This window comes from Macaca thibetana, chromosome 10 (genome assembly GCF_024542745.1).
Source record: "Macaca thibetana thibetana isolate TM-01 chromosome 10, ASM2454274v1, whole genome shotgun sequence".
NCBI lineage: Eukaryota > Metazoa > Chordata > Mammalia > Primates > Cercopithecidae > Macaca > Macaca thibetana.
This window is the reverse complement of record NC_065587.1, coordinates 55945149-55967420: the sequence shown is the minus strand read 5'-3', so window position 1 is coordinate 55967420 and position 22272 is coordinate 55945149. Positions and strand designations below refer to the sequence as shown.

Genomic DNA, 22272 nt, shown 5'->3' with positions numbered 1-22272 from the left:
GTAGGGGTGGGAAGCCAGGGTGTACTCTTAGGAGCCAGTAGCCTGGACTTCAGACTCAGCTCCGGCAAGTCTTGGCTGTGTGGTCTTAGGCAGATCCCTTAAACTTTCTGGGCCTCCGTCATAGGGGAGGATTTATCACCAGGCAGAATACAAATGTGCGTCGTACCCAGCAAAGCAGGCGCACCAATCAGGAGAAAAACATGTCTGAAAAAAGATGAATATCTGATATCTTAGGAACAAAGCATGAGAGTCGTCGTTGTTGGGAAAAATCGGCCCTCGCAGTTGGACTTTCTTACAAAGACTTTAATTTGCAAATTTTATTTCAAATTACATACAGTGGGCACAGGCATCAAGGGTCTTTTCCATGATTAAGACCTCAGAGATTTGCACAAAGCCCCACTCAGTTTCTTCATCTACAGAAGAAAGGTAGTTATAGCAACTGGCAGCATTCTTAGGAGGATTCAATAATACGAAATAGCTAACAATGACTGAGTGCCTTCTCTAGGTAGGCAATGTTCTAAGCACTTTCTGTATAGTTAATTCAAATGACAGTCATACCCATTTTGCAGATGAGAAAACTGAGACACAGTAATGTAGTTAAAAAACCCAACAGCTTGAAAGCAACAAGCCTGGGATTTGAACCCTGGCAGCCAGACCAGGGCCTGTGTTTGTATCCACTGTGCCATCATGTTTCTCCGTGTGGTGATGGGCCTGGAATTGGTGTACAGGGCCCGGTTCAGAGTGAGACTGAGGCTTCCCACGCCGTGCTCTATTCCTGTTCCTCTTCCATCTGTGCCGGCCTCTTTGCCTGCACCCCTCCCCCAGCATCTTCCTGGCCCCGATGTGTATTTCCCCATGAGACTTCCACATAAAACCGCACTCTCGGCAGGACCTAGGTTGCAGCTGCCTCTCTCTTTAGAGCTGTGTTTTATCTGTGCAGAATGAGCGTTCTCACGGCCCGATGTGGGGCAGGCGGGAGCAGTGTGTGCTGCTTTGATTGTTTCCTCTTTAGATCTCACTGAGGCGCAGCTGTCAGTGCCTGTGACTGGCTAGGCTGATGGCTGTGCATCCCTGGTCTTTGATCTGTGTCTCTGTGCGGAGGGGAGGAGCAACAGCTTCTACAGAACAGCTGCTGCTTTGGTACCTGGGGTCAAGGCCAAGTTCAGACTTCCTGGGTGGCTTTGGACAAGCTCCCAACCACTCTGAGCCTCACTTTGCTCATCTCGATAGTGGGGCTGCTCATGGAAGCCTTGGGATTTCTAGGGGGTTCCAGTGAGATGGCTGGGCACAGCTCTGGGACAAGGGCTGGTATACAGTAGGTGCTTTCTGGCCAGTGCTCACAGCAGCCTTGGATGTCATATTCCCTGCTCCTTGCCTGGTCACCTCCTGTGCTTCCTACATCATGGAGCCTCCAAGTCACTTTTTCAGGATGCTTCTGTGGGAGGACCCTCTGCCTGGCTTCTGCTCCGCTTAGCTAACCTTATCCTGGCCTTTGTCACATGTGCCAAAGAAGAGGGCATCATTCAATACCAAAAGCAAGAAGCTGAATTCATTGGTATACTTTGCAAAGGTAGTCTCCCCAAATCAAGCAAGAGCTGATCTTTTCAGGGTTTGGGGAAGCGTGGAGTCCTGGGATAGGAGGACTTTCAGAGCAGGAGGTTCTGAGACTGGCTGGCTGTCCCCATGGTGGACATGTATCCACTGTGCCATCATGTTTCTCCATGTGGTGATGGGCCTGGAATTGGTGTACAGGGCCCGGTTAGGAGTGAGACTACTATTGATTGTTTGACTTTCAGAGGTGGGACTGTAAAGCTCCCAGTGACCAATGAGGATGAGCTTTAAGCTTTTAAGTTTGGGGTTTCATTGCTTGCAGCTTGGGACTGTGGTCAAAGAACATCTTTTCCTTTGTAGATTCGGAGAATAGGAAGGTTTTATTCTCCCTCCATAGCTGTCATCTTCTCCAAAGGACTGAGGGTTCCTTGAAGGCAGGGGCTGTGTCATCATTCTGGCATGCCTGGCACCTAGCACACTGCCTGGCACACAGTAAGCACTCACAAGAGATCGTTCAATGAACAGTAACTGTTGCCTCCAAGTACCTTTGCTTTTATCTCTTTTCAGAGCCTTTGTGATGATCTATTTGCATAGATTTCCCAAGGGGCAGTGGCAAAATTCACTCATAGATTCCCCAGTGGCTGGGAGCATATTCCTCAGTACAGGATAGGTGCCCGGTACACGATACAACAAAAGCACTGTCTTGGGCTCGTTTTGCCTTAGCACATTTGAATTGAGATCTTAGACCCAGGACCAAGAGTGGGAGTGAATGGGCGGAAGACGTGGGAGGGACAGGGTCAAGGTGAAGAGGCTGACCTTGAACAGGAGGGAGATACCTTTTCAGACTAACAGAAAGGAAGTCGAGATGAGCATGATGTAAATAACATAGGGAAGGTTGGGAGAATTGAGGGAATATCTGATGGCTTCAATTCCTCAGTGACAGAGGAGACAATGTCGTCTGCTAGACTGAGGGAGATGCGGGCTGATAAAGGGATAGGAGTTGAGTATATCATAACAATGATAATAGGTAACATTTATTAAGCACCTGTCAAAAATAGTTAATATCTGTAACATAATGCTTAATAATGCTAACTCATAGCTGATGTCTGATAACGGATACCAAAAACCTTATGAGGTAGCAATGTAGCTGCCATAATTGTTGTTTTATAGGTGAGGAAAGGAAGGCAAAGTGAAGTTAAAGTCACCGAGCTCATAGGTAGTGGAACCAGTTGTCAGATCAGTGCTGTTACTCACTGTGTTACACTGCACACAGGAGTTGAATTAAGTCCAAAGCTGATTTTAGATGGAAGCTTTTGGTTAGGTCCAAGAATATGGGTTTATAAAAGCAAGCAAGACAGTGTTAAGGTTGGAGTTCGTAGCCAGAAATAAAGAAGGGGCTAGGAAGAGATGGATTTCAGTGGATAGAGAAAGGGAGAGTGCTCCAGGCTGATGGTGGGACGATGTGTAAGAGTGGGGGCACTTGCTGGGTATGGTGGCTCATGCCTATAATCCCAGCACTTTGGGAGGCTGAGGCAGGCAGGTCACTTGACAGCAGGAGTTTGAGACCAGCCTGGCCAACATGGTGAAACTCCATCTCTACTAAAAATACAAATTTACCAGGCATGATGGTGCATGCCTGTAATCCCAGCTACTCAGGAGGCTAAGGCAGGAGAATCATTTGAACTTGGGAGGTGGAGGTTGCAGTGAACTGAGATCACGCCACTGCACTCCAGCCTGGGCAACAGAGCAAAACTCCATCTCAAAAAAAAAAAAAAAAAAAAAAAAAAAGTCAGAGCACTGGAGGCTCCCACTACGCTGAGGACCCCACGGGAACTGAGACTTGGGGCTGTCCTGGAGGGTCCTGGATATAGGCTAAGTAATGTGGAGTCTCTGCAGGGTTTGGATCTGAGGAGTGAAGCGATTGCCCAAAGATCGCTAGTGATAGCCAAGGTGTAAGATGGATTGTGTGACATGGACCCACCAAGATGGGTTTGTGGTGCCTGTGTGTGCCCCCACACTGTGCATACCACATGCATTGTTTACCTTTGTGTTCACACTCAGCATACTTTTAAGAAAGCTGAGCAGAAAGATGTAGCAGGTGATTGGATCAGAGGGATGTAGATGGCAGGGAGACCAGAGTCACCCCAGGGGTACTGACTGTGGGACTGTGGAAGGTGACAGTTTCTAACAGGGGAGTGCTGGAGAAACAGAAAGTTCATGTACATGTTATGAGTTCAGTGCTGGAGGTGTTGAATTTGAGGTGCTCATGGGCAAATAGGGGAGATAGCCAGGGAGAAAACTATATATTGGAATCTGGAGGTAATTTGGCTAAAGATGAGGATTTGAGAATTGGTGATGTTGCAACCATGAGTAGCCATGACATTGTCCAGAGAAAGTGTGAATCGAGTGAGAAGGAAAAACCAGACCCACAGTTCTATGCACCTATCCATTCTACCCAACCACTCAACCCATTTTATCCATCCAGGAACCCACACATACAGGCATCTATCTGTGCATCCCCAACACTCATCTCACCCATCAGTGTTCATCTCATCCACCATCCCAATCTCTTCCCATACATTTGTCTGTTCACACTCACACAGTCATCCCATTTCACCTATCCATTCATCCACTCCTCCCTCTCATCCCAGCCATCCCGTCCATACATCCCAACCACCCATCTATTCATCCATCCATCCATTCCTCCATCTCATTAATAAACCATTCATTAATCATTTTATATTCATTACATGTTGAAATCATGTTATGAATATGTTGAGTTGAATAAAATATAGCATTACAATTTTTGTCTTAATATTTTTAAATTGTGGCTACTACATTTAAAAATAATGAAAAGAGTATAATTGGATTGTCTGTAACACAAGGCATAAATGCTTGAGGGGACAGATACCCCATTCTCCATGATGTGATTATTACATATCGCATGCCTGTGTTGAAACATCTCATGTGCCCCATAAAAAACTGTGGCTACTAGAAAAGTGGAATTACATATGTGGATCACATTTGTAACTTTTATTATATTTCTGTTGGACAATGCTAATGTGTACAATCTCTCACCCATCTGTTCATTCACCCATATATCCATTGCGTCTATTACCCGTCTATCACCCGCTGATCATCCATCACCCATCTATCAATCATCTATCCACCCATCCATTCATTCACCCATCTGCCCATCCATCCATCTCATCCTTTACTCCTTCTTCCTTTCCATCCATTCATCTACCCACTTATCACATCTGTTTACCCCACAAATATTTTATTTATACCTGTCATGAATCAGTGACTCCGTGGTCATAAGAATGAGAAAACTGAGGCTTAAAGCAATTAAGCAATTTGCCCAGCGTGGCACAGATGGACCTGGGATCTGACTCTCTAAGATCAGGGCTCTTCTCTTTGGCTGCCTATTTGCTAAGTTTCCTTAAAAAATCCTTTGGGGAAGCATGGTGTGCTTAGGTTGGGGGGTGGCTGTTGGAATAGGGGCCAAGGAGCCCTTTTCCCTGAGGGGACCACACAGGGAAAGGAGAGGTAGGGGAGAGACAGATCCTTAGAAGCCCCTGTAAGCTGTATCCCTGGTGGCCGTCATGAAAGGGTTATCCCTACACATTCGATATTTGCAAAAATGTGGGTTCTTTCAGATTCCAAAACTCATTTCCATGACAAAACTCTTGGGAAGAGAAGATGAAGGCCTGGCTTTTGCAGAACAATCTTCCAGCTGTAATGAGGACTGAAGATGGCAATGGGAAAAGGAATTATAATTAGAATATGAAATGGGGAAAATTAATCTATTCCAGTCACTGGTAAGAGGATGTTCTCCTGGCGTTCATGGAAATTCTTAAGCTGTTGTTTCTCCCTACATTTTTTTTTCTCACATTTTAAAGCATAGGGAAGGCTGTGTGGTATAAAAGAAAGGTTTTTGACCAAGGAACTGATAAACTGTGAAATATGCATAGAATTGAAGTTCATGTGCATCTTTGCTTTGTATGTCTCTGTATGCACATGCAGTATATGTTTGTGTTCACATTTATGTCAGTCACATTTAAATGGCTGCAGACGCGTGGAATGTTTATACACATTTGGGCACACCCTGCTTTTCTTGTGTGCATGCTGTGGTTATTGTGTGTCCAGTTGTATAAAGGATCTCTGACATGTGCCACACTCACGCTTGTGCTGTGTGTGCGTTGGTTTGTGTTACCCATGGACATGGTACATGAGTGAGTTGAACGCTGCTGTGTTGAACGCTGTGCTGCGTGACATGGGTCCACACAAACATAGGTTTGTGGTGCGTGTGTGCGCTGCCCACGCTGTGCACACGGTGTACATCATGTACCTTTGTGTTCACACAGTGTATGCACTGTGGTGGGTGTAGATGTGGGTGTTTTTGATCTTGTCTGTGCACACGTGGAGGACGAGGTAGCCCTGCTGTGTCTGAGGGCAGAGGTGACTTTGTGACCTCTGCCCTTGGCTTCCAAGTTCATTTACCCAGAAAAGGTCCCAGATGAGGAGGGGCTGAGGGGGTAAGCCCCGGGCCTTAGAGTCCTGGAAGCCAAGTCAGGGGGAGCCTGGAAACCCTCAGTGTCCGCCATCGATTCCTTCATGCCCTCCAAGGGCTCTGATGTGGTGAAACCCTGGCAGAGGTGGGCAGAGAACAGGCCTCCCTGCCCCTTCTGCTCACCACTGCTCGGCAGCTGGTTCTGAGCCTAGCAGGCTCCAGGGCACCGTGCAAGGTGCCCAGGGGTGACTGAACTGAGGAGACCCAGGCCCTGCCTCAGGAACCTCTGCCAACTTCTCAAGTGCTCCTTGAAAGCCAGAAGCAAGCTCTACTCCAGCAAGTGGCAGCTCTTTCCTAGACATTGGTTGAATCAAGGAGTGAATGAATAAGACAGTCTCTGGTGACCTCATGGGAATCCACTGCCCACCCCCTTGCCTGCCCCTGACACACTCGCATCAGAGACCAGGCCCCCTTGCCCTCCATCTCCAGTGCCATTCCCACTGCTCTCTCTGGATAATTCCTCCCTCTCCTGAACCTCTAACACACTTATCAAGCACCTGTTATGCGCCAGGCCCAAGGCAGACTATTGATTATATAGTAGGATCTAGAAAAGCATGGGTCCCTGCTGTAAATGCACTTTCTGCTAGTTGGAGAGTCCAAGCAGAAAAAATCCAACAAGGGACTCTTAAATCCCATCCCTCCCCAGCTGTGTGATCTTGGACAACTACTTATCCTCTCTCTACCCATTTCCTTGGTTTTAGCAGGGAAAAGAATACTTTCTTCATTGGGTTGTTGTGAGGATTAAATGAGGTCTTTTATGTAAAGCATTTTGCTCAGTGCCAAGAATATTCAGTCACCAAATATTTATTGATTGTCTACTGCGCTTATTGGGGAATGAAGCAGATGCTGGCCCCTGCCTTGCGGTGGCTCTGTTCTTACCAGCATTTAATAAATGGTGACCATTCAAAGGTTTTTTGGACATCTTTCCCTCTGTTTCTTATGTATATTCCTATACCATACTGTTCGATTACTATTGCTTTATAAAATGTTTCAAACACTTCATTAAACTTAATGTTCCTCCATCTCCCGTTATTCTTTCTATTAGGGTCTACTTATAAGTTATGTGTGGTTTTAAAAAAGTTTTACTTTTGTCAAAATGATCAATGGCCATGGTCACACATCAAGTCAAGTACCCAGGAGCTTTTGCTGAAAGCGCCCCTACCCTGCCTAATTTATAGCCCCATCCCTAATGCCAGGCTCTGGGAGATTTGGAGATGACCAGGACACAGTTCCAGCCTCCATGTTGCTTCCACTCTAGGACAAGTGACAAATGTGGAGACAGTCTGTGTTGTAAGAGGAATAGCCAGAGGAGGTGAGAGCATGGCAGGCCTCCTGGAGAAGGTAGCCTCTAAGCAGGGTCTTGCAGCATGAGCTCTGGGTGCAGTGTGCTGGATGGAGTCCTGCATTCGGGGTCAGTGCCCAAACTCTAGGCATGGAACAGCCTTTTCTTTTAATCATCCAGCAGTCACTGAGGGGCTCTCCCCGTCCCTGTGCTGAGGAGGCTCTTTGGTGTAACCATCAACCCAGCTGCCTAGATGGGAAGATAGGCCTGGTCAGAGGCTATCTGAATGTGGTAGTGGCTGAATGTGGTAGTGGCTGGTAGTGGCTTTATTTACTTATTCAACAGACATTTATTGAGTACCTTCTCTGTGCCAGGCACTGTTCTAGGAGCTTGGGAGCCATCAAGGTACAGATAGACAAAGATCCCTGATCCCTGGGAGCCTCCATTTTAGTAGGAGGAATCTAACAGTAAGCAGTGAATATAGTAAATATAGAGAATGCTAGAAGGTAATAGGGGCTATGGAACAAAGACCAAGGGAAGGCGGGGCAAGGACATCGAAAGTGGTGGTAGAAAGGGTGGTGGGCTCTCAGCCCACAGGGGCTGGGGCTGGCATCTGAGCCAGTTGTCAAGCAAAGCTTCTGAGTGAAGGGGGCTGGGTAAACTGACATTTCACATGTTTGTGGGCGTGTGGATTTCTGCAGCCTCTGTGAGGGCAGCTGGGTGATGTCTGTCTAAATTACAAATGCACATACAGTTGGACCCAGCAATTACACAAATGAATCCTACAGATAAACTCACACCCGTGCTCAATGACGGATGCACAGAAATATTTATGGGAGCAATATTGGGATAGCAGAAGACTAGAAACTACCCATGTGCTCAACTGGTTAAATATATGCGTTATATCCATACTGTGGCATACTGGATACAGAAGAAAGAATTATGTTCTGATGTAAAACATTTTCTAAGATGTGTTGCTAAGAGAAAAATAAAGTGCAAAGCTGTATAGCATGCTGTCTGAATAGAATAAATGACTCTAAAATGTGTATATGTAGACAGTCTTTGAAAGGATATAAAAAAGCTGGTAGACATTGCCTCTGGAGAGGGGCAGTGGATGGCTGGGAGGTGGGGTGGTGTTGCTTTTTGTACTCTTGGAATTTTGAACCATGTGAATATGTCTTAATAAATAAATGGTTCAATTAAAATAAAATGGCTGTTTGCTATTGGTGCCCCACCCAGAACCCTTTACTGACCAGCACAGACATCTCCCACCCGCCTTGAGCAGGAGCTGCCTACAAATGGCTCACAGGCAGTATAGTTCTCTGAAGAATTGTCCTTGGCCAATTGGGGGCCACCTTGCTTAGAAGGTTATCCCCTGAGGGCAGCCCATGGCAGATGACTTCCTTACCTGGGCTACAACAGCCACCCCTTGCTTCGTGTTGGAACTAACTCTGCAGTACAATTCATGCCCTAGAGCTCCCCACCAGAACAGGCTGAAGGACGTCTTCAGCCAAGACCACATCCTTGCTTAGCTGCACCCACTCCTGTCCGGCTTGCCCCCCACACTTACAGGTTATTCCTAAGGAGCACTTAATAACCACATGCATCTGAACCCTTGCCTCAGGCTCTGCTTCTAGGGAACCCTATCTAAGACACCTAGCTCAAAGGAAGGGAACTAACTGGAATTAAGTGCTCTCCCTGTTAATGTGTTGAGTCAAGTGCCCTACAGTGCAACATCCTATGAAGAGGGGCCGACAGGCATCACCCTCATTTAACAGATGAGGAATCTCAGAAGTTGAGACACCAGCTTGAGATCACACTTCAGGGCAAAGAGGGAGACAGGGGTCCCAGAGCCCACATCTCTTCCCCTGCACCTGCTCCTGAATTTTTAGGCAGATGTATAGGGAAATCTTCCTGAATCCAGACTTAGCACCTTCTTTGCACACAGGATGTAGTTCCTGTACATGGTCTCTACCAGAGTCCTCACTGCCTGTAGCCAGGCGTGGCCCTAGGGGCTGGGATGGCATAGGTGATGGGCCAAAACCACTCAGGATGGCAGGACCTGGAGGGCATGTCTGGGGAAGGCTGTCATGATCCCAAGGCTCTGGTGTTCTTGGCCTCCCCCAGCACACGGGATCAGCTTTAGCTGATCACCTGATATCATTTTGGTCAAGGGAGGTGTTTGCATACTTCCAAGAATGGGCAGCTCAGCACCTGACAAGGCAGCCTGCTGTGTCTATGGATAAGTTATAGAGGGCAGAAAGGTTTTCCTGTTTTCATTCTAAATGTGATTAACAGCATGAACCTGAACACTTGAGGGCCATGGAACAGGGGCTGCTCCTTCCACCCTAGAGGTAACCCTGCTGAAATGGGGCCTTGGGCATCCTGGGCTCTGATTTGGCTTCTGCAGCCCCCACAGTCCCCTGCATTCGTCCTGCCTTCCTCGGACTGCTTCTCCTGGTGCCTTCCTGAGAGCATTTTAATCAGAGCTGCTTCTCCCTCTCTCTCTATTCTAGTTTGATGGTGACAGTGCCTACGTGGGGATGAGTGACGGAAACCCAGAGCTCCTGTCAACCAGCCAGGTGGGTGCCCCATCCTTCCTGAACTTAAGATTTGGGCTGGCTGGAGCCGAGCTCTTCCTGGGTGGAGTCGGGGGTGCAGAGTGGGGGCCAGCACAGCCTGCTGCTGTCTTCTCTCTGAATGATCAAGAATAGCAAATAGCAAATCCTTAAAAGGCACAATCGAAGTGGGACTACAGTGTTCTCTGTAAACCAGCTACCTGGCTACTCTTGGCTTAAAATGGTTTGGGAACTGGATGAAACTTGAAACGTATTGCCCACACTCCCCACGCTTGGGGCAGCTTTTCAGCAGCAGTGAGTTGAGGTGCCTGCTGCTCCCTGGTGCCGCCTGCCTCTTGCCACCACACAGCAACCACGGGGACATGTTCTGGTTTGGATGCACACACCCATGCATAGGCATGCATGGTTCTCCTGCCCGCTGGGAGTTGAAGGCCACAGGGGAGGGTTGTGGACAGGGCACAAGGGAGGAGAGCAGAGGCTTCCTGTGAGGGCCTTGCTGGTAGCAAAGGAAGCAGAGTCATTCCTGGGCAAGGCTGTCCCAACCCCAGCCCGTTGGGGGTCACAGATGCCAGTTGGAATCAGATTTTCCACTGAGAGCCTGGTCTCTGAAAATTAACGTTTCTCTCAGCTGGGAGCATCCTCACTATAGACTGTGATGCCACAGAGGGTCCTCGCTGCAGGCGGAGGGTCCAGGCAGGGTCTCCCTGCAGAACGTGATGCCAGGGTGGGCCCTCACTGCAGGCTGGGATCCCAGGATGGGTCCTCACTGCAGGCTGAGATCAGGGAGGGTCCTCACTGCAGGTCAGGACCCTGGGGAAGGTCATCCCTGCACAATCTGATTGATGCCAGGGAGGGTCCTCACTGCAGACTGGGGCCCCAGGGAGGGTCCTCACTGCAGATGGGGCCCCAGGGAGGGTCCTCACTGCAGACTGGGGCCCCAGGGAGGGTCCTCACTGCAGACTGGGGCCCCAGGGAGGGTCCTCACTGCAGGCAGGAGCCCCAGGGAGGGTCCTCACTGTAGGCTGGGCCCTAGGGAGAGTCCTCAGTGCAGACTGGGGCCCCAGGGAGGGTCCTCACTGCAGGCAGGAGCCCCAGGGACGGTCCTTAGTGCAGGCAGGAGCCCCAGGGAGGGTCCTCAGTGCAGGCAGGACCCCAGGGAGGGTCCTCAGTGTAGGCTGGAGCCCCAGGGAGGGTCCTCAGTATAGGCAGGAGCCCCAGGGACGGTCCTTAGTGCAGGCAGGACCCCAGGGAGGGTCCTCAGTGTAGGCTGGAGCCCCAGGGAGGGTCCTCAGTGTAGGCTGGAGCCCCAGGGAGGGTCCTCACTATAGGCAGGAGCCCCAGGGACGGTCCTTAGTGCAGGCAGGACCCCAGGGAGGGTCCTCAGTGTAGGCTGGAGCCCCAGGGAGGGTCCTCACTATAGGCAGGGGCCCCAGGGACGGTCCTTAGTGCAGGCAGGACCCCAGGGAGGGTCCTCAGTATAGGCTGGAGCCCCAGGGAGGGTCCTCAGTGTAGGCTGGAGCCCCAGGGAGGGTCCTCAGTGCAGGCAGGAGCCCCAGGGAGGGTCCTCAGTGTAGGCAGGAGCCCCAGGGAGGGTCCTCAGTGTAGGCGGGAGCCCCAGGGAGGGTCCTCACTGCAGGCGGGAGCCCCAGGGAGGGTCCTCAGTGCAGGCGGGAGCCCCAGGGAGGGTCCTCAGTGCAGGCGGGAGCCCCAGGGAGGGTCCTCACTGCAGGCGGGGGCCCCAGGGAGGGTCCTCAGTGTAGGCGGGAGCCCCAGGGAGGGTCCTCAGTGCAGACTGGGGCCCCAGGGAGGGTCCTCACTGCAGGCAGGAGCCCCAGGGACGGTCCTCAGTGCAGACTGGGGCCCTAGGGAGGGTCCTCAGTGCAGGCAGGACCCCAGGGAGGGTCCTCAGTGTAGGCTGGAGCCCCAGGGAGGGTCCTCACTACAGGCAGGAGCCCCAGGGATGGTCCTTAGTGCAGGCAGGAGCCCCAGGGAGGGTCCTCAGTGCAGGCAGGACCCCAGGGAGGGTCCTCAGTGTAGGCTGGAGCCCCAGGGAGGGTCCTCACTGTAGGCGGGAGCCCCAGGGAGGGTCCTCAGTGCAGGCGGGAGCCCCAGGGAGGGTCCTCACTGCAGGCGGGAGCCCCAGGGAGGGTCCTCACTGCCGGCGGGAGCCCCAGGGAGGGTCCTCACTGCAGGCGGGGGCCGCAGGGAGGGTCCTCACTGCAGGCGGGGGCCCCAGGGAGGGTCCTCAATGGCAGAATGTGATAGCAGGGAGTGTTCTCATTGCAGGCATGGCATCGTGGAGGATGGTTCCTTAAGGCAGTGGTGCTTGCTGGGTGGGACCAGCTCAGGACACTGATTGGAGAGCCAAGGAGGGTTATAGTTGCTGAGAAACTTGGGAAATGGGAGGGCAACCCCGGTCCTGGAGCTGACCTCACCCTCTGTCTCTACCATTGTGGGGGCTATGGCAGTCCAAGTTGGGTGGCCCCTCAGCCATCAGGCCCGGCACATATTTTCCAGCTGGGGCAGTAGAAGCCTATTAACTCACAAATATTTATGTCCCTATTCTGTGACAGGTCCCATGGAGGCCATAGACGAGTAAGACAAGGGCCCGTGGCCCTAGGGGGCACTACTAGTGAGGAAGATACTGTAGTCTTAGTGGGGCATGGAAGCTCTGCTGCAGGGTGCTGCGCCCCCTCTCCTGCCACTGCAGGATGGCTCATGCCAGGGCCACCATACCATGCCCCTCTCTGGCCTGTCCCTGTGTGAGCATCATGCCGCTGCTGCAAAGCTGCCTTTATATCGCATTGACATGCACCAACATGCGAGACTGGTGGGCAAGACTCCAGGCCCTGAAAGTGGTTATTTTGGAAGAATCCACTGATGTCATTTAATTGTACATAATCAACTGAAATGTCATCTCAGCAGACCAGAGTTAGCCCTGGCATCTCATCTGAGCCTTTTCACAATGTTTAGATAGTATTTTTGTTAACATATTGAGCCCTGGTTTTCAGAACTATATTATGGTGAATTCTGTTCTGGAACCTTCTGGAAAGCATTGGCAATGTCCTTCCACCAAGAAGGGAAAGTGGGACTCAGTGGGGCTGTGTGTCTGCTCTAGGTCTGGGCAGATGGGAGCACAGTATTTTGGAGAGGAGACTTGGTACAAATAAATGTCACCCTCCCCAAACCATTAAAAGTCATATCCTCAACAATTCCCCCCAACACTTTGCAGCTTGCAAAACCTTTTTCTCAATGGTTATTTCAGCTAATCTTCACAACAGCCTCAAGAATGAGTAGTCATTATTGTTCAGTCAATTTTATAGATAATGCAACTGAAGATCCAGGATGCTGGCTGATTCAATCAAGGTGACTCAGCCAGGGAGCACTAGAGCTGGCATTCGAACTTGTGAAGCTCAGACTCAGAGCTCCACAAGCTTCCCTTGCCTTGTCCACTGACTTGCCTCAGCCTAAATGTCACTTCTACAGAGAGCTCTTTGTGACTGCCAAACCCACGTGAGGTCCCCTTTCCATGATTCTCATTAAAATGGCACCAGGTCTTTTTAATTCATGATGTTTGTCACTGTGGTCTACTTATCTTGTGATGACTTAGTTAATGCCTGATTTCCACCCTAAACTGACCACCATGGGGAAAGGATCTGGTCTCTCTGGTCCAATGCTATGTATCCCAGTGGGGCATAGTGTCTGGAACACCGAGAGCACTCAGAAAATATTTGTGTAATGCGTGATGGTAGCCCCTGCTCTTCTCTGAACTTCAGTGTTCCTAACAGTGGAACAAGGTGGTTGGACTTCCTGAGGGTCCTTCTAAATCTTTTATGCTGTGACCCAGAGGGTCTCCCTAACTTAGGACTTTATGAAGAAGATATCAAAATTCTCTGAGATTAATTAAGTCTAGCCAGTGGCATGAGCCAATCTTAATGTGAACAAATTTGCAATTGCAGTTAGATTTCTTATAGTGTATCTGTTAGTTTTTGCTGCATAACAAACACCTCAAAACTTAGTGGCTTAAAACAACAAATGTTTATCTAGTTAATGATTTGGTGGGTCGTCAGTTTAGCTGAGTTCAGTTGTATGGTTCTTCTGGCGTTGCCTAGGATCACTTTAGCAGCAGCAATACGCTGCCAGATCAGCAATGGGCCGGTTGGTTTGGGAGGGTCACCTGTGCTCCACATGGTCTCTCCGCCTCCAGCAGGCTAGCTCCAGGTTGTTCACATGGTAGGAGAAGGGTTCCCAGAGCAGCAAGAGCAGAAGTTGCAAGATTTCTTGAGGTCCAGGCTTGAAATAAACACACATCTACTTCCAACACATTCTGTTGGCCAAAGCCAGTCACAGGACCAGCCTTGAATCAAGGAATGGGGAAATAGCCTCTATCTCTTGGTGGGAAAGGCTGCAAAGTATTGTGGCCTTTTTACAAACTACCACATGTAGGAAACATATGGGATATGATTCATGCTGATTTTATTGAAAAGTAGACTTTTCTGGTACCAATAGTTCCCTACAGCTCAGTGGGACCCTACTGGCTTCTAGTCTTTAATGATGAAAGTCCTATATATTTCCTTCCTCTTTTCCCTGGAGTGCTTCTTGAACTCACGACACACACACACACACACACACACACACACACGAACACCCTTTCACAATGTATCGTCTCATCAACTGCAGAAATTGTATTGTCCCAACCCTACTGGATTAATGATTGACATCAACATTTGGGTAAAATGAAGCTTTCACAGCCACTAGAGGATTCAGAGGATAAACACTCTAAATGGAATAAAATATTTTTTGTAAATACAGTTAAATACAAGGTTCACCCAATCAGCAAATGTTTATTGGGCACCTGTTATATGTAAGGCTGTGAATATCAGTGGGAAGCCATTTCTGGAAAACATTTGCTTCCAGAACATCCAATCTTTTTTTTTTTTTTTTTTTTTTTTTTTTTTTTTTTTTTTTTGAGACAGAGTCTCACTATCGCCCAGGCTGGAGTGCAGTGGCCAGATCTTGGCTCACTGCAACCTCCACCTCCTGGGTTCAAGTGATTCTCCTGCCTCAGCCTCCCGAGTAGCTGGGGTTACAAGTGCCCATGACCATACCCAGCTGATTTTTTTTTTTTTTTTGTATTTTTAAGACAAGGTTTCACCATGTTGGCCAGGCTGGTCTTGAACTCCTGACCTTAAGTGATCTGCCCATCTTGGCCTCCCAAAGTGGTGGGATTACAGGTATGAGTCACTATGCCTGGCTCAGAACATTCAAATCATAGTACAAACCTGCTCTTTAATGTAACACTCCTCCTGAAATACCATCTTCTTTACTTAGAAACCGCAGCTGAGACAGAGGCTCCCCTAGGGTATGTATCAGCTGACTGTGTCCCTTTTTGAGAACTTTCACAGCAGCTCTATGGGCTTGAAGTTTTTTCTGCAAATGCATGCTCCATTGTTTGGTTTTTGCAAGTCTCCACAGAAATTTTCGCATAGCTGCTTTAGCTTTTACAAATGATCACACTCCCTCTCCCTCCTTGGACCTTGGGTTACTTTTGTACCAGACTTGCCAGGGTGGCCTGAGAATGAGGTATAATTCTCAGATACGGCTGTGTCCCCATCAGCAGCTCCAGGTGGTAGAGGACCTGGTAGAGGTCAGTTCTTTCCTGTTGAGAGCAGACTCTGTCCAGGATTTACAGGAATGGGTATTTCCTGATTATGTGACCCAGAAAGAGTCTCCTTCTTGGGATGAGGTGAGGAGGAAAGGGAGTAGTGGACTTGGGACTCAGCAGACCTGGATTCAAATTCGAGCTCCTCCATGCCTCAGCATGAGCCAGATTTCCTTATGCAAGTGATAGTAGCTTCCTATCAAACGGGAGGAGTAGCGCCTGCCTCCTAGAGTGTCATGAGAAGTAAATGAGGTGTGTGTGTGTGTGTGTGTGTGTGGATTCTCTTGCTGCCTCCCCAGAGTCCCGCTTATCATTCAGCTGCTGTGAGTGTTGGCTGCTACTATTCACAGCTACTCCTTCTTTGGAAAATTGGAACTGTGAACCCAGGAGAGGATAGAAGGAGAGGTCTAGAAACCAACATCCTTATCTCAAGGAGTGACCAACTCTGCAACTCCTCATGGGCTCCAGCTAATCCAGCCAGACTCCAGCTGAGGCCAAATCCTTACTCAGCTCCTCCCCTGTCGTGTCCTGCCTCCCTTCCTTCTGCTGAGAGCCCTCTTCAAGTCATTTTCACAGGCATCCCCATCTCAGGCCGTACTTCAGAGGAAGCTAAATTGAGAGTATGTAAAGCACCAGAGTTCGGAAAAAATAGCTATGACTTGTTTTTATTACCATATATAATGCTTTGGTCACACAAGAACCTCTGGTCACCTCTTGCACTCATTTACAACTTGGTGTTTTTGTATGCATTGTTTCCTCTGATGGGAGTCCCCTAGTGTTTTTCAACCAACAAATGCCTATTTGTTCCTTCAGGGCACTGCAAATGTCACCTCCTCATCACAGCCTTCCTGGCTGTGTGTGGAGTTTTCCATTCTCTTGGCTCTAAATACCACTTCTGCCAAAGAGCTCACATTTTTACAGGAATTATTGAAAGAACTTTGTGTGTGTGTGTGTGTGTGTGTTAGAGTCAGACTGAATGTCATGAATGATATCAGATTTGCAGTATTAAAAGCTCTCAATGACAAGAATGAATACAGGGAGACCAAGTGGGAGGGTGTGGTAATAGGCCAAGTAAAGGATCAAGATCTAGACTGTAGCAGAGGGGATGGAAAGAAGTAGATGCATTGGAGATAAAGTTGGTGGGCAGTGATGGACATAGAGGGAGAGAGAAATGGAGGGGAAAATGATGACTCCTAGGCTTCTACCAAGAGCCCATTTTCAGGCATGGTGGTACCATTTTCTGAGTTGGGGAAACCCTTGGGAGATGCAGGTTTGATGATGCCAGACTTGGATGTGTTACATTTGAGATGCTCATCCACGTGGAGATGTTCAAGTAGGTAGATGATGGTACAAATCTGGAGCTCATGAGAGAAGTAAATTTGGATATCTTCAGCCCATGATGTCAAAACTTTGGGAGTGAAGGAGATTTATGGAGAGAGAGGGAAGAATAAGAAGAGCAGAGGATCAATGACTCTGAGATGTTGAGCTCCAACATTTGAAGGCAAAGTAGAGGAGGAGGAGAAGGCTGTGAAGTAGATTAAGAAGGAGTGGTTTGAGAAGTAGGAGGAGAACTTGGAGTCTTAGAAACCAAGGGCAGAGTAATTCAAGAAAAAGAGAGGGGATCTACGGGAAAAGGATGTCGGATCCACAGTTCCTTGATAACGGGATCACATCAAGTTAAAAGGCTTCTGTACAGCAAAGGAAACAATCAACAAAGTGAAGAGACAGCCCACAGAATGGGAGAAAATATTTGCAAACTACCTGATGAGATTAACAATCAGAATATATAAGGAGCTCAAATGACTCTATAGGAAAAAAAAAAATCTCATAATCCAATTTAAAATGGGCCAAAAATTTGAATAGACATTTCTTAAAAGAAGACCTGCAATGGCAAACAGGCACATGAAAAGTTGCTCACTATGACTGATCATCAGAGAAATGCAAATCAAAACTACAATGAAATATGATCTTGCCTCAGTTAAAATGGCTTATATTCAAAAGACAGGCAGTAACAAATGCTGGTGAGGATATGGAGAAAAGGGAACCCTCGTACACTTGGTGGGAATGTAAAATTGTACAACTACTGCAGAGAACAGTTTGGAGGTTCCTCAAAAAACTGAAAATAGAGCTACCATATGATCCAGCAATCTGACTGCTGGGTATATACCCCAAAGAAAGGAAATCAGTATATTGAAGATGTTGGCACTCCCATGTTTGTTGTAGCACTGTTCACAACAGCCAAGACTTGGAAGAAACCTAAGTGTCCATCAACAGATGAATGGATAAAGAGAATGTGGTATTTGTACACAATGGAGTACTATTCAGCCATAAAAAGAGAATGAGATCCTGTCTATTTGCAACAACATGGATGGAACTAGAGATCATCATGTTAAGTGAAATAAGCCAGGCACAGAAAGATAAACATTGCATGTTCTCACTTATTTGTGGGGTCTAAAAATCAAGACAACCCATGGAGATAAGAGAGTAGAAGGATGGTTACCAGAGGCTGGGAAGGGTAGTGGGGCAGAGAGGGACATGGGGATGATTACTATGTACAAAATAGAAAGAATGAATAAGATTTAATATTTGATAGTACAACAAAGTAACTATAGTCAATAATTGCATATTTTAAAATAACTAAAAGAGTATAATTGGGTTGTTAGTAACACAAGGATAAATGCTTGAGGGGATGGATACCCTATTCTCCATGATGTAATTATTATTGCATGCCTGTATCAAAATGTCTGATGTACTCTATAAATATGTACATCTATGTCCACACAAAAATTAAAAATAAATGATTTGATAAATGTTAAACATTTAAATATACTCAAGGGAACCATAAAGGCACCAGCAAAACAAACCTTAAGGTATACTTTACAACTTTGGTGTGGGGAAGGCATTTCTACTATTCAAAGCCTCAGAAGAAAAGACTCAAAATTGGACCATAAATTAACATAAAACTAAATTAATATAAATATAAAAATTAACATAAAATCAACATATGACTTTTGTATGGCCAAACCAGCATAAGTAAAGTCAGTAGACAAAAGTTGGGCAAGAATTTCAACTCACACCATAGTTGAAGAACTAATCACCCTTATACATAAAGAGTTGCTAGAGATCAGTTCAAAACCCTGGTAGAAAAAAAGGAAGGAGATATGAACCAATAGTTTACAGAAAAAGAAATACAAGTGGCTCTTAAGTAAGTGAAAAGTGCTAAGAATCATTCATGAGATAAATCATAAAAGAGCCATTTTTTACCAATTGGATTGACCAAAATCCAGAGGTTTGATAACACACTCGATTGGAGTTCTTATGGGGAAACAGGTACTTTTATACATTGCTGTGGGCAGGGTAAATTGACAACATCTATAAAAATTACAAACACATTGACCTTTAACCCAGCAATTCTTTTTTTGGAAATATGCCCTACAGATATATCTGTACATATGATAAATGATGTATTCAAGACTATTCATTTTGATATTGCTTTACTAAAAAAGATGTAAAACAGTACGTACAGTGTGCTACCATTTATACAAAAAGGTGATAAGAATGTATATTTCTATGTGCTTGCATTTGATTAAATAACCTTGGAAAGATATATGGAAGCTAGTAGTGGCTTTGCATATTGTATATGCATGTACCTCCATGCATGTGTGTATGGTATGGGAACTGTGCAGGTGCTGGGCAGGGATAGAAAGAATACTTTTCACTGTATCTTTTTATGTTTAGGGAGTTTTAAACCATGGCAATTTATTATAACTTTAGAAAGTTAAATAAAATTTAAATAAAAAGGAGGAGAGAGTCAATTAGCTCGAACACTTCTGAGGGATTGGGTGAGATGAAAGTTGAAATGTGTCCAATCATCTTAGCAAAAGGGAAGTTACTCTGGGCTTCAGTATAAGCAGTTTTCATGTGCAGAGTCATTGTGCAGGTCCCATGGGCAGACTGAGAAGCGTGAGGTGAGGACATGTAAACAGTAAATATAGACAACTTGTATGAGAAGTTTAGCTGTGCAGGACAAGGGCCAGGGCCAAGCTCAATGAGATGAGGATTCCATAGAAGGGATTTTTTTTTTTTTTTTAAAGAAAGGCCTTTAGAATATTTAGTCATCAATGGAAGGTGTCAAGAGAGAGGATGAAGCTCTGGGTTTAGGAGGGGGAAAGGCTAAGGGATGCTTTCAGATTTCAGAGAAAGTGGGAGGGTGTGGATCCTGCTCAGAGGTGGCGGCTCTGGCCTTAGCTGGGAGTGCTGGGTGTGGAGGACAGCAGAGAAAAGGAGTGTGGCTTTGTTAGGTGGGTTGGCTGGGAGCAGCGGGTGTCTGCACCTGAAAGTGTCAGTCTTCTCAGAGAGTTGGTGGGCCAAGAGCCAGGGGACTGCGGGTGAGAGGTGGTGGGGAGGTCTGGGGTATTTGCTGTAGGGCATGGGAGAGTGAGCTCCTGGTGCTGGTGCTGTGGGAGAGACGGGTGGGTTAATCCAGGGCAAGAGGTCTGCCAGGCAGGTGCGTCAGAAGGACACAACAGCTTTTTCGCTAAAAAGAGACTGTCATAAAGGATCAGAGAATCTAAGCTGTGTATAGAGACAAGACGGGGGCCCAGGGTCCAGTGCAGCGGAAGAGCTACTGGGAAGCAGCTGGATGGCAAGGACACCCTATTCAGAGTGGGAAGCTGGCTGGTGATTTTGGAAGTGAGCAGGCCATGGCATTGGCAGGGGCCTGGTGTGCCTTGGGAGCAGGGAGCTGCATGGGGGAGAAGGTCCTGGGAGGCGAGGAGCCCACAGCTGAGCACAGCATGGTGGCTGAGCTGAAGGGTTCTGGAAGGATGCAGAGGTGGGGTGGATGGGAAGGTGGTACCCAGAACTGAAGACTGGAAGAATGAGGGGCTGGATGCTGATGGGACTGGGTGTGGTGGGATTTATAGGGACAATCAGCAGGGGTCTGAATGGATGGGGCAGTGGAGAGGGAGAAGGATGTCAATTCCTCTGAAATTCCTGTTGAGGCAGGAGGCAAGCAAAAGACGTGTTCTAAGGCAAGGCTGGGAATAGGGTACTTTGTTCCTAGAGTGAGAATCCCAGTGGCTACAGAGCTGTTTGCCAGGGGAATGACACTGCACAGTTGAACATGAAGATTCTGGGGATTTACACATGAGGTGCTCCCTGGGGTGCCCTCAGGTCTCTGGGGTACAGTGTGTGCCACCAAATGTGAACCTGCTGGCTGTGAGCCTCATAGGGCATGGGCAGCACCCAGTGTGTCCCCTGGCCCCTCTGCTCCTGTAGCATCCCTTCCCGATGCTCCAGCAGAATGTGTGCTGGAGTGCAGCCATCATGTCATACAGGCCAACATCCTCATGCTACAGAATGAGGCTTCTCAGTGCCTTGCACCACACCTGCATGTAACAGACACACAAGAACTTGGAGTTCGTGATTCTTGCTCTTGGTTCCAGCACCACCATATGTTTGTGCAGCAACCTTTCTTCACAGATCCCCAAGGTTGCCTGGTCTGTTTCTCCCACCACTTGGATCAAGCATAGACCTAGGGTGGGGAGATGGTACCATCAGGAGGCCAGAAGACAAGGAGCTGGTGAGCCTGTAGAGGAGAGCTCAGACCTGCCGTTCCCTGAGCACTGAGGTCCTTGCGGCCTCGAAGTCACAGCCTCCTTCCAGCAGGGGGCAGTGTCAGATGCCCAGAATGGGAAAAAGAGTCAGGAGCTCTGAATTCGAGGTTCCACCCTGCTGTTAGGCCTTCACCTGTGCTGGTCTCACTCTGAACCTGTTTCCTCATGTGAATAATGAGGGTAGATGGTCTGCTTTTTCCAGCACTAAATAATGATGATAACAATGATCATTAACATTTGCCCTGTACCTTCTTAGGCTCAGGCTCTGGGGCTAAATGTTTTCCATGACTGGCCTCATTTCATCCTCATATTAACTGTGTAGGCAGGCACTATTGCTGTCCCATTTTACAGAAGAGGAAACTGCAGCACAGAGTCAGAGGAGGGTGACACTTTTTGAAACTAATAAAAACCCTCCCCAGGAAATGTATTGGAGGCAGGCCACCCTGCTGCTACTGTTGAAATCTAAGATTTCCGTCTTAGTAACTCTAGCCTCTGAGTCTGTGTACACTGTAAAGGGCAAAGATGACAAGGCCTTTATTGCTTTAATTAAAACCTGGGTGAAGAGCTCGCGATTCATATTAAAATGAAATTGTGTTTTGCCCGCTGTGGTGCGGAGAAGGTAACAGCAGTGATTACCGCTAAGATTACAAACAATCAAAGAGAAAAGGCCTTTTGCAAGCATTTCCTATTAAAGCCACAAACATCACACTTTAAAAATAATTATGGTTGTGTTATCAGAGCATGATTCATGAGTTCTGAATAAATACCGGGGGCCTTAAAGGAAACTATTTCAAGACCATAGATTTTGTTCACATCTGATGAAATTTAACATCACTTCACAGTTGGAGAATAAAATACAAGGAGGGGGAAAAAGCCTATCCTATGGATATGGAGAGAATTGAGTATATGTCAGATTGAACTAATGAGCTCTCCCCCATCAACCCTAAACACATGCTCAGAGAAAATGGCCTAACTTCTCTTATTTTCATTGAGAGAAAACTGCCGAG

General features: G+C 47.6%; 1 protein-coding gene across 3 annotated transcripts in view; it reads left to right on the top strand.

The window, feature by feature from the left end:
• The window catches only part of TOX2 (TOX high mobility group box family member 2), a 158126-nt gene that overhangs the window by 47505 nt on the left and 88349 nt on the right, over window positions 1-22272 (top strand). For all 3 annotated transcript variants that reach the window (XM_050806504.1, XM_050806505.1, XM_050806506.1), the window contains exon 2: window positions 9923-9988. In XM_050806504.1, coding sequence (XP_050662461.1) covers window positions 9923-9988 — 66 coding nt within the window. The remainder of the gene's footprint in view (window positions 1-9922; window positions 9989-22272) is intronic.